The 15,217-nt window shown below is 46.4% G+C and overlaps 1 protein-coding gene across 1 annotated transcript; it reads right to left on the reverse strand.

The window, feature by feature from the left end:
• Positions 1-243: 243 nt before the first annotated feature.
• Positions 244-1,947, reverse strand: LOC120711925 (aspartyl protease family protein At5g10770-like). The gene is made up of 2 exons (XM_039997601.1): positions 1,802-1,947; positions 244-1,713 (listed from the first exon to the last, which is right to left on the reverse strand). Exons 1-2 carry the CDS (start codon positions 1,932-1,934, stop codon positions 473-475), a joined length of 1,374 nt encoding a protein of 457 aa, XP_039853535.1. The 5' UTR covers positions 1,935-1,947; the 3' UTR covers positions 244-472.
• Positions 1,948-15,217: the final 13,270 nt, after the last annotated feature.

Here is a 15,217-nt window from a genome sequence, read left to right on the forward strand (position 1 = left end):
ACTAGCTAGTATATTGCCCGTGCTAATGCTACGGACCACATTAAGTCCAAAAATAATTCTATGGTAATAACAAAAAAGAATGCCCTCTCAATGCTCATATGCACATCCTTCTGGTCCTTCCTCTCCCCTCAAAGCCTCTATCTGATGAAGCCCCTCTAATGTTATGCATTGTCACTATCACCTACTGTTGAATCGGCTATGATAATAGCGGTATCGAATAACCTTAATTTGAACAAAAAAGTGACGATGAATATAGTCGTGTTCGTTTAATATAATGATATCATTCTGGATAGTACTATATGTGTACAATATATACTTTTAATATCGAAATGCACGGTACATGATAACAACATTTATTCACACGCAATATAATCTGAGTATTAGAATGACGGTAACGTATACCGACTTCAGGTCTGTATTACGTCAACCACAAGCGCGGTGACAGCAAATAAACACAGGCTCCGATCCGAGATCAGCAGGCACCAGCCCGGAACCCCATGGTGCCACGGCTGACATCGTACAGCACCTCGAACGTCCGCTGCTGCACGTTGCCGATGATGCCGACGGAGCTCGCTCCGTCGTTGGGAGCGAACGCGAGGCAGCTGTCCAAGACCATGATCCCGTCGAAGTCGAGGTCGACCACCGCGCCCCCGTCGAACACCAGCTCGACGGCCGGCACGCTCACGGTGGTCAGGCTGCCGAAGTCGTAGCACGTGTCGAGGATACCCACCGGCCGCGCCCGCGTGTACTGCGTCATCCCGGCCCGGAACGCCGACGACAGCGCCGCGTACGCCCTCGGCGGCAGCCTGGTGATGATCGTGCCGGAGTCCATCACCGACCCGGCGGCGAAGACCGAGGGCTCCACGTTGATGTCCCTCCCTCCGACCCTGATTCCCTGCAGGAGCACCAGGTAGAACGTGGGGACCCGGCTGCTCCTGAACAGCTGCGTCGTCGTGAAGTTGCCGCCGCCGCCGCCCTCCGCGCCGAGCGTGAGGAAGCCGGCGGGGGACCGAGGCCGTGGGAGGCAGTACGAGAAGGCCCGGCCGAAGGTCCCCGCCGTCTGCGACACCAGTGACTGCACGTCGCCGCCGAGGCCCATGAGCCCGGCGGTTTTCTCGTCTTCGAAGCCCGTCCCGGCGCTGCTGCAGCCGAACTGGAACCCCGTGATGACGTTGGGTCCCAGTGTGAGCGTGTCGGCGCCGTAGGTGCCGGTCGTGTTCGAGCCGTCGAGGTACCTGACGATGTACTGGCACTGGGAGCTCGAGCAGCCGCCGCTGCCGTCGGCGCCGAGCTGCGCGCAGGCCGTGGAGCTGCAGGACAAGGCCGAGTACGTGCTCGACGTGCTGGGGTCGAAGATCGCGTCCGCCTGGGAGTGGCACGGCGAGCACGGCTGGCAGTGCACCCACGAGACGTCGCTGCCCGTGTCGATCATAACGGTCTGCGACACGGCCGGCGTGCCGAGGCTGACGTTGATCACGTACTGCAACGTATCCAGGGCGGTGCCCAGGGTCGTCGGCAGGGTGGCCTCCAGTTTCTCGGCGCCGCCGGTGCTGTTCGTGGCGGGGGACAGCTTCCGCTGGATGTTGCTAGCCCGGAGCTGGTCACTGAGCAGGATCTCCTCAAAGGTTGGCGTCGCCTTGGTGGGTGCCAGCGAGCATGGGCCATGCCGATGGTGCAGCGCCACCGTGCCGCCACCGGAGCTTGACGGACTTGCTGAAAAAAGTAGTGCCGGAAAATGCTTACAAGGGAACGGAAACCAGGTGGAATGAAAATTCAGTTCAGTTATGAAGGCCACATGTACCTTTCGGCTCGGAACAGACAGCTTCGGTCTTGACTGAGCCGGTGATGTAGCTGGAATGTTCTCCTGCATGAGCAACAATGAGAGAATAGTAGCTGCACAATAGGAGAAGCAGAAGCTTCGAAACGGTGGCCATGACTACTGTTCCTTGTTTTACCAATGGAATGGCAGTGGCTTGCTTATATAGAGCACCAGCATAGCTCAAGCAGTTCCATATGCATGGCTGCTTCAATGGCAGTCTTTGTTAGCCGTCTTATCCAATATTCTCCTGTTCACCAAACCTACACAATGTTGCCCCGAGCACACCGAAGGAGAATTTTGAATTAATCCTTGATATGGAACTAGGCATTTTTGTCATTGGTCTGTCCTTGTCAGCTTATGTCCCAACCGATTTGTGAAATCGCTATGGGAACCAGTCAGTAATACTTCTTCGATGAACCCCTTCAATATTTCAGAAAATTTGGATATCAAGATCCAGTCAGAGTTCCAAACTTCATGGCAAGGTCAGAAATCTATTCCTACTGACCTTTGTACAAGGTTACAAATTCGTAAGTCATTATCAAAAAAGTCTTGCAAAGCTATCTCATCACGCTACATCACTAGCTACATGGCCACTTGGGGGCAAAGTCAATTTGCCTTTTTCTGGGAGAGAAAGCGTAATATCAAATTATTTTGTACACATGCTAAATCCTTGCAAGTAAAAAACAATAAATCATTATGCTACCTCAGTGCTCCAGGACGCAATAATAAATTATTGATATAAATGGATTCAAACCGCCATCCTATTAGGCTGGCAGATGAAACCGTTCACTGAAAACTGATTTTACAATTAGTGTCTTTAACTTATAGTACAAGATTAATGGTTAGTATTACCAGCAAAAAACATGATTAATGGTTGTCGAACCAGGATATCTAGTTACTTCATAGAAAAAGCTCAACTCAATATACCATAAAATGTTTTGAATAAAGATAGCAAAATAGTATACATTTGTGATACATCAACTTAGGGGTTTCCCTTTTCCTAACAATTTGATAGATTAATAAAAATGGCGTGTATGCAATGGGATGGCTGTTTTCTTGCTCATACAGAGCACGGGGTGTAGCAATGCCACATCATTGGTCTTATCCATCTCAACGTTGTTCGCGCCCTTGATCAGCAAATAAAATGGCGAGTATAGAATTATTCGTTGATATATAACAAGTACTAGTGCATTCTCAAAAAAATAGCAAGTACCAGTGTTGAACATCCTTGTAGTTTCTTACTTTCTCTATCAGCAGGTTAGGTACTGCAGACACTGGATTAATAAAATTTCTCTGCATGGGAACTATCCAATACTTCGTCATTCGTCAATAAAAAAACTCTTCAATATTTTCATAAAAAAAACTCGATTGTTAACACCCAGTCAAGGTCTGGAAATACTTCAATTTCGCGGCAAGGACGGCAATCTAAATCAATGCTCGCGTGATTACAAAAATTTGCAAGTCATTGTCACCTTGTGTTGAAAACTCTACAGTATCATGTAAATTGGCCATGGGACAGAGTCAATTTAATTTGTCTTCTCTGGCGGAAAGCATAGAGCCAAATTGTCTTGTATCAAGTTAACTAAAACCAATCATATGGAGTGACCACACCGGAAAAAGGTGTAAACACAAGAACTATGTGGCTCTTGTCTTGGCTAATTAATTAGATGTGTCTTTAGCTTGTTAGTAGCTTACCGGAAGGCACATAAGGGCCTTTGACGAGGGGTTTGCTGCCTGCCAAGGGTACATTCTTTTCTTTGGTTTTTGCTCACACCTTGGGGGAGGTTCACTCACGCAGCTACTGAAATCTTAGCGGACTACTGTTGCTTATAGAGTCTTTGTAAAGGCCTCGTAGTAAATCCTTTCCACTCACCTCGGAAGTGTTTAAGAGGCTAGCTACCTCAGGCATCAAGGGAGACACAAAGTGTGCAACCTCTATAGAGTGAAAACTGATATACCATACTGCTGTTAAGGTGAGGCAGGTCATTATGCCAACAACTTCCCAAAGAAAGCTGCAAAGAACAATTCAGGACAGTTCAACAACAATGGTTAGCGGTAGAAGCAGCAGCAATAGGCTTGCAATGGGAACTAGAACAAGCAGGCCAACACTGGGCAACAGAACTATGCACGTGGGAGAGTGAACCACGTGATAGCTGAGAGTGCCCAGAAAGCTCAGGATGTGGTGCTTGGTATGTTTCTTGTCAACTCAGTACCTGCTTCTGTTTTATTTGATTCTGATGCTCACATTATTTTATCACTTCTCAATACATAGCACAACATAATAACCCCATGTGCACCATGCCTAAACCCACGTTAGTTAGTTCATCTAGTGGGGGTATGAAAGCTGCATACATATGTCCTAATTGTTCTAAATTCAAGTGGGATTGATGTGATACATGGAATGGATTGGTTGGGAAGATGTGATGGGGTAATTCATTGTGCTAAGAGATAAGTGCAATTGATCAGTCCACAGGGAGACAGAAATGAGTTTATTTTAACCTTGCCATCAGAAGCAGATTGTGTGGTTGATTAGCTAGAAGGCACCAGATTGGAAGATATCAGAGTTGTGTGCGAGTTTCTGAATGTCTTTCCAAATGATTTGGCAGGTATGCTACCTGATCGAGATATTGAATTCGTTATATTTGTGGAGAAGATGGTACTCTAAGGATGTGTGACTATAGATCACTTAACGAGGTCACAATTAAGAATAAATACCATTTGCCTTGTATTGAGGATTTGTTTGATCAGCTAAGAGGATCCAAAGTGTTCTCTAAGATTTATTTGAGGGACAGGCTATCATCAGTTGAAAATCAGACCATCTAATATTGAGAAGACAACTTTCACTACCAGATATGGGTTATATGATTATGCAGTCATGTCTTTTGGGTCGACTAATAGCTCTACCTTACTTTATGTACTTGATGAATAAGGTATTTATGGAGTACCTTGATAAGTTTGTAGTGGTATTCATTGATGATATTCTAGTATATTCTAAGGATGAAGAGGATCATGAAGAACATCTGAGTTTAGTATTGCAAAAGCTGAGGGAAAATCAATTATATGCTAAGCTGAGCAAGTGTGATTTCTAGTTGAATGAAATATCTTTTCTTGGCCATGTCATCACTAATGGAGGTATTGCAATTGATCCAGAAAAGGTCAGAGATGTATTGAACTGGGAGCCACCTCAGGAAGTGTTAGAAATCAGGAGTTTCTTAGGACTTGCTGGATATTATCGCAGATTCATTGAGAACTTCTCCAAGATTGCTAAACCTCTTACCGCACTATTGGAGAAAGGAAAGGATTTCAAGTGGATAGATGCCTGTCAGGACAACTTTGAGGAATTAAAGAAGAGACTGACTACTGCATCAGTATTAGTGATGCCTCATATTCACAAGAACTTTGATATATATTATGATGCTTCTCGTCAGGATTTGGGTTGTGTGCTTATGTAGGAAGGCAGAGTTATATCTTATGCTTCGAGGCAGTTGAGAAAACATGAGCTGAATGATCCAACACGTGATCTGGAACTGGTAGCAGTGGTACATGCAATCAAGATCTAGAGGCATTATATTCTAAGAAACAGATATGAGATATGTACTGATCATAAGAGTCTAAATACATCTTCACTCAGAATGATCTTAATCTCAGGCAACACAGATGGTTGGAGTTGATCAATGATTATGATTTGGATATTCATTGCCATCCAGGAAAGGCTAATGTCGTGCAGATGCTTTGAGTAGGAAGAGTCATGCTAATGTAGTGCCAGCTTACCCTTTGGACCGGAGTTGTGCAGAGAGTTCGAACGACTCAATCTTACAATAATTTCCATATAGAAGGAGTAACTCTGGAGGTTGAAGTTCAACGGTACCCTCAAGAGTATGTAACGGGGTCGGAGTGCCCCTGGAAACCCAAATATCACAATCAATACAATACTCAAGTACTACAATCAATACAACACTGAGAATATAAGACATAAGGTATTACACAAACTTGGTGGCCTAAACCTGTCTAATGTTTTATGTTCCTTGCTGTTGTGTTTCCATTGATCTCAAGTCTCACGATTCCCCATTGATAATCTACCTTGGTGGGTATCCTCCTCCGAGGACTGCCAGCATAAACACCGTCAATAAGGAGTAACCCTATGTATTCCTAACAAAGGTGATACAATAAGTTTTTGGGATGATTTGATTGATGGAAGAATCCACTCCCAATCCCTGCCAAGCTTGTCCCAATATCCCAAGAATCCAAAATTCTCCTTTTCGAAACTAAGGAATGCTGAACCCCTACTGGACTGCTTCAATATTCCTATGTCCAGACAAGCATATAATAAATTCCTGGTCCTGCAACAGGTCACTGATGAGAGTAAGGATGAATAGACCTTTATCTAGGGTCATCAAAGATATCCTTCCAGCAGATACTATCAACATCATTTCTCCGTTGAGGTCCCTCCCCCAACAGTCACTTGGATTTGGAAATCCAAATGTGTCCCCAAGATCAAATTCTTTGCTTGGTTGGTGCTTAATGATAGGCTGAATACTATAAATATGCTAAGAAGAAGACATAAATTTTTGGAGAAAGGCTACAATTGTGTTCTCTGTCATGACAATAGGTTGAAAACTATTGAGCATCTCCTCTTTTCCTGCCCCTGTTCATCTTCTAGATGGTCTGCTTTGGGGATTGTCTGGAGAGATGATGACAACATCCATGAAAAGTTGTCTATTGCTAAACGAGACTTCCCCTACCCGTTCTTCATGGAGGTGGTTATGATAGGTGCTTGGTGCATATGGAATGAAAGAAATGCTCTTATTTTCAATGGAAAGATCCGAGCTTGCTCGCTTCGAAGGCGGCTTTAAAAAGGAAGTGGGTGATCATCTGTGTAGAATCAAGTCAACTCTTCATGAGTCTATTTCTTTGTGGCTAGATGCCCTGTAATTTTTCTTAGCTTGGTTAGCTGATTTGTTAGTTTTCTCTCCTCTTCCTTTTCCTCTCCTCTTTTTCCATCCTCTTGGCTAACTTCTGGTTAAGCCCCTCTCTGTAAGTATTCTTCACCCTTGTTTAATATAAGCTGCCAGGGGGCTCAGTTGTATTGTAATCTATTTATATTGCTATTATTAATTTGTACTAATTGAAAAAATAAATATGTAATTGTGGACCGGGTGGCGGTTTTTGGAGCAGAGGAAAGGAGTATCCCTTGTTCATGGTGCTCAACCAAGGAGATGGCGCATGAAGATGCGTGTGCCCACGTTCGTCGACACTCACCCACAAGCATCATGATTTTTCACTGGAGATGAAGAAAAGGCCATGCTGTTAAAATGTGATTGTGTTTACCACATTTGATGCATGAGCTGAATATATATGATGAATCCCTTGTGGAAAAAATTAGTTTTTGATGCTCTTCCGACAGCTTCACCTGTTAGGTCTTGCTAGTTGATGATGGGATTGCCAAAGCATACTTACAGCTTCAAAATTAAATTCAGTATTATGGAGACATACAAGCTAGAGACATTTTGCAGAGGAAATATATATATGTTGATCTACCATGATATAATTATTTTTCTATAGCTGTCAATTGCTCGAAACCTTTAAACATATTTTTTTTGTCTTTACAAAGGCTCTCTCGTGTGTAGTGACGCACTTGCCAAATTGGAATGACCCTTATTCTACCATCTTTCGTTCAGCATCACAAGCCACGGAGTATATTTTACATGCAAACCCTTATTCTACAGTCTTTCCTTCAGCATCACAAGTTACAGAGTACATTTTACATGCAAATAGCCACCACTATACCACAACCACATCTTACGTTATAAGAAAATCACCGACAAACTGTTGGTCGGTATATATTTTCGTCAAACTATTGGTCGGTATTTTACATTTTGCCAAGCGAGGTATCGGTCGGTATATATATCAATTCAGCTTTAGCAACCAACTACGTGTCGGCAAATTAAAATATTTACAACCAATCATTGGTCGGCATAAAAGATTCACCATTTTGGGCACGCTCGGCTAAAATCTCCCACCACCACAATTTGCAAAATGCCCACTTATCAGTCTGATGTGAAACCCTAGCTCCCCAAATCAACCCATTCACCATTTTTGGCGCCGCCACCCACACCAGCTCTCCTTTTCCAAATCGTGAATGTGCCCGCCTCCCGCCAAATCCACTCGCAGCACCAGATCAAGCAGCCACCCCCGCTGCCGTCCCCTGCAGCAGCCTCCACGCGCCACTCAAGCCACCCCCGCCGCCGTCCCCTGCAGGCCGCCGCCCGCAGTGCCCTGCTGCAGGCATGACGCTGCAGGCAGGGGGCCGAGGAGGCCGCGACCCCCATTCGGTGCGCCGAGGATCGTGCGGCCCTCACGGCCGTGACCCCCACTCCTCTCGATCTGGCACCCAAAGGGTGCGACCCTCACAGCCGCAACCCCCACTCCTCTCGATCCAGCGCCCGGGTGCTACGGCCACGCCCTACCCCCAGCACAGCACTCCTCAGGCTTAAAGTTATAATGTGAGTGACCGAAAGGGCGACCAGAGGAGGGGTAAATGGGAGCCGATCAAAAATTCTTGCAATCGGAAAGATCGGCTTAGTCCCAAAGTACACGCCCAACCCTAGAGTCCTAGGCACAGTGTGGAGTAGCTATGGAGAAGCTACACCAACACAAGAAAGCCATAGGAACAAACAAGATCCAACGCGGAAGCAATCACCGAAAAGCAGCGCGAGAAACAGCAAGTCACAGCACGGTATAACTCACCGGTTGATTTGACACACTGATTTGAACAGCGTCGGTTCAACCGATGAGCAGAGCCAGCAGCAGAGAGAAACGAGCACCGGTTGATCCGATGTGGTGATTGACTCAGCGTCGATTGAAGCGGTGTTAGCTCACACCGGATGATCCGGCAAATTCAAGTCCAATCGCCGGTGCAGTTGTCCAGAGGGACTGGAAAATGACTTACAACTCACCGGTTAAACTGATGAGATCAAAGCATTTGCATCGGTGCAATTGTCTAGAGCATCCTCAAATCAAATCTGCTATACACCAGTTGATCCGACGTTCAACAGACCCTATACGCCGGTGCAACGATTCAAATGCCAAAACCCTAACCTAGAACAGCCTACTCACCGGTTGAACCGACGCAACATGACCACAAGCATCGGTTTAACTGGTGATAGGTAAAAACTATGTTCGAGTCCAGAAATGATTTTCCAGTCTGCGCCTCTCCCAAAAACTTGATGATCGAAGGATCAAATCAAGTCCAAATCTCACCAAAATTTGTAGGCACGATCACAAAGGACTTATGAACATGACCAAGGAAGGAATCGACGAATCACTTCATGGTTCGGGAGGAATCGAGGAAATTCGAAGCAAGATTGGGGTTTTCTCAAGAACACAAAAATCTCGATTCGTGAAGACTCGTGATTCCGGGGGGTTTAGCTCTAGACTAGAGGGATTAGAATCGGTCCAAGGAGTCACGAAATCATCAAGAAACAACTCGTCATCTCGTGCACAAGATTCGACCAAGGAAAATCAAAATTCGTTCGAACAAAGCACAAGATGGATGAACTCGAATCGAAAACAAATGCCCGGAGGGCACAAGGAGGATTGGGCCTCCTTTCCCACACAATTTCAGTACATAGTCTTCAAAAAAGAAGAGAGGGAGACAGGAAGAGGAGGGCGGCGCCAGGAGGAGGTGGTGGCGTGGTGCTGGTTTTTGGCTGGCGCGAACAGAGAGAGAGAGGAGAGGGTGAGGGGTATTTAAGGTGCCCACGTAGGGGTCCAAAATACCCTCGACTCAAACTAGACAATAAAACGCCCGTAGGGGCAAAACCGGAAATATGTACACGATCTCATCCGATGGCGGAGTTTCTTTCTTCGACTCGAAGCCTTCTCCGTGATGCCGCCATGTCTATGAAGATCCGGTTTGCGGTTTTGGGGGGTCCGCGAAACCCAGGTAGGTGGTCGGTTTTGAGAAAACCGCCAAAACTCCATGCGCGGGAAGATTCCCGCCTCCACGCCGTGGCCCTAGACGTTGTTCCCGCCTCGGCCTTCTGACAGCCCTAGACGCTGCCCGACGCCCGTCACCTCCTCGCCCTCAGTGAGGCCCTAGATGCCGTCGATGCCCGTCGCCTCCGTCAGTCCCGAGACCGACGCCCGTGCCTCCACGTCTTGGCATCTTCAACCACCGTCCGCCTCCTTGGTTTTGTGGCGCAAACCAATAAACCCGCCTTCCGTCGCCGCTTGCGCCCTTGATCCAGGAGTGGACGCCACAGCTACCGCCCGGCCTGAACTCCTCCATGGCAACTCTTCGTCAACACTTGATGCCCGTGTACCTGCAACCAAAGACCAAGCGCACGATCACAGCGCACGGTTGACAATTCACTCATCACAAGTAGGATAGAGGACTCAACATTCCTCAATCTCCCCCTTGATGAGTGCATTGTCAACACACCACAAATGAATCAAGATTGAAATAAAAAACAGTGAATAACAAAGAAGCAAGAGAGAACTTGAACAAGTGACAAAGAAGCAAGAACAAGTCACTTGACCAAGCAAAGATTGATTCCCTAAGACAAGGGCAACGGCTCGACGCAATCGATCAAACACAAGCATGACTCCTCAAAGACAGAGGCAGGGCTCGACACAGTCATGCCAGAAGCGGAGGGAAAACCAGGAGCTAAACAAAACAGAAACTCCACTGAATGCATTTCCCCCTTACCAGTGCAACTCTCACCAAATGTATGCACCCTCAAAGCCCTGTGCTCAACAAGTTTTTGGTTCTCTCAAAAATCAAACAATTTTCCCCCTTGTTCGATCACTAAACTTCTCCTTCTTGTTGGCACATGCACACATCAAGGCTAAAAGGACCTAAAGCTCCCCCTGAAACTGAGACTCCCCCTAAACATATGCTATGCAATGAATGCAATGCAGGAGGTGTAAGTGAAAGCATTCAGGGATACAATGACATGAGCAACAACTAGTCACAAGCATGTGTGCATCCATAAACAAGACCTGCATCTAACTCAACAGGGTATATCAAATCAGTCTAGAGCTAGGCAAGTTCCAGTTTAGGAGAAATAAAAGCAACACCCTTGATCTAGCACTAGCAAGTAGGGAATGAAAGACAGTGCTAATCAAACTCATACAGGTGAGTCAAAAGCATCCAAAGCATGTTGTGAACATTAATTTTGCAAACTCATTATATCAAGCAATTTAATGCCAGGGGTTGAGAGCTTGTCATGCTTTACTTAGTAACGAGACCAAGCCTATGCCAAAGGCAATCAGAAGATTAAGGCACTTGTTTCAGTCATGCACAGCCTTGCCCGGATTCTCACAAGTGCAAGGTGAGCCGTCCCGAAAGCTCGATCAGTGCGACAAGCAATCCCACCTAGATCTTTCCATTCCATTTCAAGCACAATTCAAGCAATTTCATCAATTTTAGATCATGTCAAGTATGAATTGCTGAGCGAAAAGCTACACTAGCATGAATGAGATTGCAAAGCATATCAATCATGCCCTAACATGCTAGTAGCCAAGACAGGGTGACCATGTTTTCAAGTTTTCAAAACAAAATAGCTTAACTCAGATGATGTCATATACATAGTGGAGCAAGCTATACATGATCACATTCATAAACTCACACTAGCAAGCACTAGAAGATCATAACAATGTATACAGGAATGCTAGTGCAAGTGAGCCAATGCAAAATGCATAAATGTACAATGCATATGCACATTGCAACTACCAAACCTAGAAAACGAAGAGAAAAACAAACAAGACCTACAAAGCTAACCAAAGAAAAGTCAGCGATAAAAAAGGGTAACAAACCCCAAGCTCCCCTCGCAAGCGAGTAAAGGTGTCCTGCTCAAGCGGTTTGGTTAGGATATATGCGGTTTGCCTATCTGAAGGGATATGGATCAAGTCTATGTGGCCTCTCTCATGATTGTCTCGCAGGAAGTGGAACCGAATATCTATGTGTTTGGTTCTGGAGTGTAGGACAGGGTTATTTGCAATGCTAATAGCGAACATGTTGTCTATAAAGATGGGAACCCTATCAAAACTTAGTCCATAATCCTGCAAGGTTTGTTTCATCAAAAGTATCTGGGAGCACCAGCTAGCAGCGGCAACATACTCAGCTTCTTTGGAAGAAAGCGCTACACTAGCCTGCTTGCGAGAGGACCAAGACACCAAAGATGTACCGAGAAATTGACAAGTGCCGGATGTCGACTTGCGATCCAACCGACACCCACCGAAATCGGCATCAGAAAAACCCACCAAAACCAGAGAAGAGTCCGCAGAGTACCAGAGACCAAACTCAGGGGTGAATTTCAGATACCTGAAGATGCGTTTCACCACCTGCATGTGGGAGGTGTGCTGGCGAAGCCTGATACCGCGCACAGAGGCCGACGCCGCACTGAATGTCCGGCCACGTCACCGTCAGGTACAGGAGAGAGCCGATCATGCTCCTGTACTCCTTCTGGTCCACCGCCTCACCGTCCAATTCCTCATCAAGCGCTGTCGAAGTGCTGATCGGAGTCGGCTGAGGTGACAAGTCACTCATGTCGAACTTCCGCAGCAAGTCCCTAGTGTACTTGGCTTGATGGACGAATGTGCCCTGAGGAGTTTGCTTGATCTGCAGCCCGAGGAAGAACTGCAGCTCACCCATCATACTCATCTCGAACTCCCTGGACATCTGCTCAGAAAACTTGGAGACAAGAGCATGAGAAGAGCCACCAAAGATAATATCATACACGTATATCTGAACCAATAGAAAATCAATACCAAACCACATGAGGAACAAAGTTTTATCCACACATCCAATTTTAAAACCCTGAGCCAGCAAAAATGTTTTCAGTCTATCATACCAAGCTCTAGGTGCCTGTTTCAAACCATAAAGTGCTTTCTGAAGTTTATAAATACGGTTTGGAAACTTGGGATTTTCGAAACCAGGGGGTTGTTTCACATAAACCTCTTCTTCGATAAAACCATTTAAGAAGGCAGATTTAACATCCATTTGGAAAACTTTAAAACCCTTAGAAGCAGCAAATGCAAGAAAAATCCAAATCGCTTCCAAACGAGCAACTGGGGCAAAAGTTTCCTCAAAATCAATCCCTTCTTTTTGACAAAACCCCTGGGCAACAAGATGAGCCTTGTTTCGAACAACCAACCCATCCTCACCCTGCTTGTTTTTGAAAACCCACTTCGTTCCGATGGGATTACAAGCAGGTGGAGGCTCGACTAAAACCCAAACTTGGTTTCTTTCAAAATTTTCGAGTTCCTCATGCATGGCATTGACCCAATTAGAATCAGAAAGAGCGTGTCCAATATCTTTGGGCTCAAAAGAGGCAACAAACGCTGAATGAGCAAAACCAGCGATACTTGTTACCTTGGACCGTGTGACTCGCAATTGAGGTCACCTAGCATCTGTTGAGGTGGATGACGACGCTGAATATATCGCGGTGCTTCCCTTGTCGAAGTCGCCTCCTCCTCAACCAAAGCTGGTGTCTCCTCAGGTGCAGCTGGTGAAGGCTGAGTCACCTGCTCGACCGGCCCACGGGAAGTAGACGTAGTAGGATCGGGGCCGTCATCATCGTCCGAGCTCGTGGCGGAGGCTGCTGGGTCCACAGCATGCATGGTATCCTCAGCATCACCCTCCGCAGCTTCTTCCTCCTCATCTTCAAAGATGGAGGTGCCGAGCTCATCTTCTCCTGCAACTTCAAAGACAGAAGCATTACACAGTGCAGTCTCGTCGAAAGTGATTTCACAAGTCTCTCTGACGATGTTAGAGTCAATAAGCAACACACGGTATGCTCTGGAATGAGATGCATAACCGAGGAAAATGCCGTCAGACGAGCGAGACTCAAACTTATCAAGATTTCCTTCTTTCAGCACAAAACACCGGCAATCGAAAACTCTGAGATGGTCAACACGGGGCTGGCGTCCAAATTGCAACTCATAAGAAGTCTTGTGCATAAAGGCACGCAAGAAAATACAATTGGACACATAACAAGCGGTATTAACCGCCTCAGCCCAGTACTTTCGAGGAGTCCTATGCTCATCGAGCATCGTCCTCGCCATCTCAACCAGCATCCGATTCTTCCGTTCTACAACTCCATTCTGCTGTTGAGTGTAGGGAGAAGAGTACTGGTGTTCAAGACCTTGATCAATGCAAAAGGTGTCAAAACGAGCGTTTTTGAATTCTATGCAATTATCACTGCGAATTGCTCTCATGGCCTGGGATAGCTCGTTTTTCAACCTCAAGATCAAGTCTCGAACAAACTCAAAAGCTTCATCCTTGGTTCTTATGAAAAAGACCCAAGAATAGCGAGAAAAATCGTCCATGATCACAAGAACGTACCACTTCCCACCAACTAACATCACCCTAGAAGGATCAACTGTGTCCATGTGTAGCAATTCTCCAGGGTGAGTGGTCATCACTTGATTAACAGGCGGATGAGAAGTAGCAATCATCTTCCCATGGCGACACGGATGGCAAACAAGGTCCTTTTCAAACTTCAATTTGGGCAATCCTCGGATTAGGCCAAGTGAGCTAAGTCTAGACAACAAGTCGAAGCTCAAATGTCCAAGTCTCCTATGCCACTTCCACAGATCAAAAGAAGGACTAGCCAACAAGCAACAAGAAGAGCCAAAAGGAGTTCTAGAGAAATCGACCAAGAAAACTCGGTCACGAGGAATGATCCGGCAAACCAGGTCTCCTCTGGAATCCAAAACTCAAGAACAACCCTCCTTGAAGCGAACTTCAAACCCCTCATCAAGAAGTTGCGAAACAGAGAGCAAATTAAAGCCAAGATTCGAAACCAAAGCAACCTCTCTCAGGGTGAACCAATCAGAAACTCTAACGGCACCAACACCACGTACCTTGCCCTTACCATTATCCCCAAAAATGATGTATTCTTTGTGGCGCGTTGGGGTGAGGCTGGAGAACCATTTGTCATTCCCGGTCATATGGCGCGAACAACCGGAGTCCATGATCCACATGTTCTCCAAGCCTCCAACCTGCACATCAGTAGTGAGACAAAGGGTGAGCAAATGTCTCAACACTAGGGTTAGCAAAGTGTGAAGCAAACCAATGTCGAGCCATTTGCTCTACAGAAGGGTTAGCAAAATCAGTAACAACGTATCCCCTGTCCCGTCTACCACGAGGCTGACGACCACCATTGCGAGGAAAGCGTGGTGCATCGTAACCTCCTCCAAAGCCTCTGTCCCGTGGTCCATAGCCATACTGAGGACGACCAGGAGCACGACCGGCAAAGCGGCCAACCGCTGGAGCACGGTAACCTCCACCGTCTCCCTGTCCTCCACCTACACGGCGCGCCCTAGCATCTTGCCTAGCAGCACGCCGAGGAGGACCATGCACCCGAGCAGAGTACATGTCCGGGTTGCGTC

This window comes from Panicum virgatum, chromosome 6K (assembly GCF_016808335.1).
Source record: "Panicum virgatum strain AP13 chromosome 6K, P.virgatum_v5, whole genome shotgun sequence".
Classification (NCBI taxonomy): domain Eukaryota; kingdom Viridiplantae; phylum Streptophyta; class Magnoliopsida; order Poales; family Poaceae; genus Panicum; species Panicum virgatum.

Coding starts and splice junctions, on each gene's coding strand:
- LOC120711925 (XM_039997601.1), bottom strand. CDS start 1,934: ATGGCCACCGTTTCGAAGCTTCTGCTTCTCCTATTGTGCAGCTACTAT. Junction 1,714..1,801: donor TGTCTGTTCCGAGCCGAAAG/GTACATGTGGCC, acceptor TACTTTTTTCAG/CAAGTCCGTCAAGCTCCGGT.